Here is a 1,363-nt window from a genome sequence, read left to right on the forward strand (position 1 = left end):
CTGCTTAGGGTTTGCCTAAACACTCTGCTGTGTTCATGAGTATCCAGTCTGAGTTTTGGATACTGTTTATTTTGGTAATTTTTATGGTGCTGAGTATTATGTTAAAAACACTGGCAAAATTTGACTAGACACCTAATTAATTAATGAAAAGTGTTTATTAAAGAAATTTTGTTATAATACAAACGTATTTAATTGCATATGATGATTCGTTATATTAAAGGAAAACTAAGCATGGTTTAACATAAATATCTTAAATTAAATTAATAGTAAATGAATTAACTTATTAACTAAATAAATAGCCAAATGGATGCAGAAAGAGATGCTTTTACACATAGGCAAATTTTTCTTTGTTTCACTGAAACAATACTCAGGTCGATTGTATTTATACCACAATGAATGAGTTTTTAAAGGAGACCTATAAAGTGAGATAGCGAGTCCTAGTCCAGGAGCGTCTCCATCAGTTAGTCTCATGACTCAGTCCTCCGCCTCTCTCAGTCTTGCCATCCAGTTGGCTGAGGAAGACAGGGCTCTCCTGACTTCTGCTCTCACCACCTCCCAGGCACAGGGGCTGTGTTTCTTCTCCCTCAGGTAGACAGTGAGCCTCTGGAAGTATTTCCTCACAGCCCCCAGGGAGTCTTCCTGCCTCAGGGGAGGTTCCTGCACCTCCACCTGCTGCAGCAGACAGGCTTGCAGGTCCCTGAGCTGCTGGTGGAGGCCAGTGCAGAGCGTGTCTAGGAGGCTTGCCTCCCAAGCAGCAGATGAGTCCACTGAGCTGAAGAGGGTCAGGAGCTGCTGGGTCAGCTCATGCAGGACAGGGATGGCGTGAGTCTTCTGGACCTGCTGGGCATCCACCTTCTCCAGAGGGAATCCAAAGTCCTTTCTGTCCTTCAGGCAGGAGAGAGGGGAGAGTCTCCTCCTTTGTGCCAGGAGTGTCAAGGCTCTCCTATTCCTGAGGTTCTGTGTCTGAGGCAGGTCACATCCTAGAGAGCAGGTTGACCAGTAGCTCATCACCACCAGGGCCATGAGGAAAGCACAGGGCCTAGGCATTGTGGATGCTGCAGCTGCTGCTGGTCCTCTGGGCTGTGTGGTCCAGAACCTTCACCTTTAGGTTCTCTGAAGACCTCCCTGTGTGGATGTCTTAAATAGTGGAAAATATAGTTTTTATTTTCTGAATGTCCTGGCCTCTCTTTCAAATTCTTCTTTCACTTTTTAAATTTTATTTTCTGCTTGTGTTTTGGAATTTTCCTCAACCATTTCATTTTAAATATTTCTTTCACTTTCACTTTTCCTTTGAACAAATCTTTTTTCCTAAATAGAATTGTGGTTTACCATTACACTACAGATATTCATCCAATGATTGAAA

General features: G+C 43.3%; 1 protein-coding gene across 1 annotated transcript; it reads right to left on the reverse strand.

The window, feature by feature from the left end:
- Window positions 1-474: 474 nt before the first annotated feature.
- On the reverse strand, window positions 475-1,047 carry LOC311607046 (interferon alpha-13-like; the record flags this gene model as incomplete). The annotated part of the gene is made up of 1 exon (XM_084798545.1): window positions 475-1,047. The coding sequence occupies one exon, from the start codon at window positions 1,045-1,047 to the stop codon at window positions 475-477; it is 573 nt and encodes a 190-aa protein (XP_084654671.1).
- Window positions 1,048-1,363: the final 316 nt, after the last annotated feature.

The sequence above is a fragment of the Acomys minous genome (assembly GCF_964271855.1).
Source record: "Acomys minous genome assembly, chromosome: 1".
Classification (NCBI taxonomy): Eukaryota; Metazoa; Chordata; class Mammalia; order Rodentia; family Muridae; genus Acomys; species Acomys minous.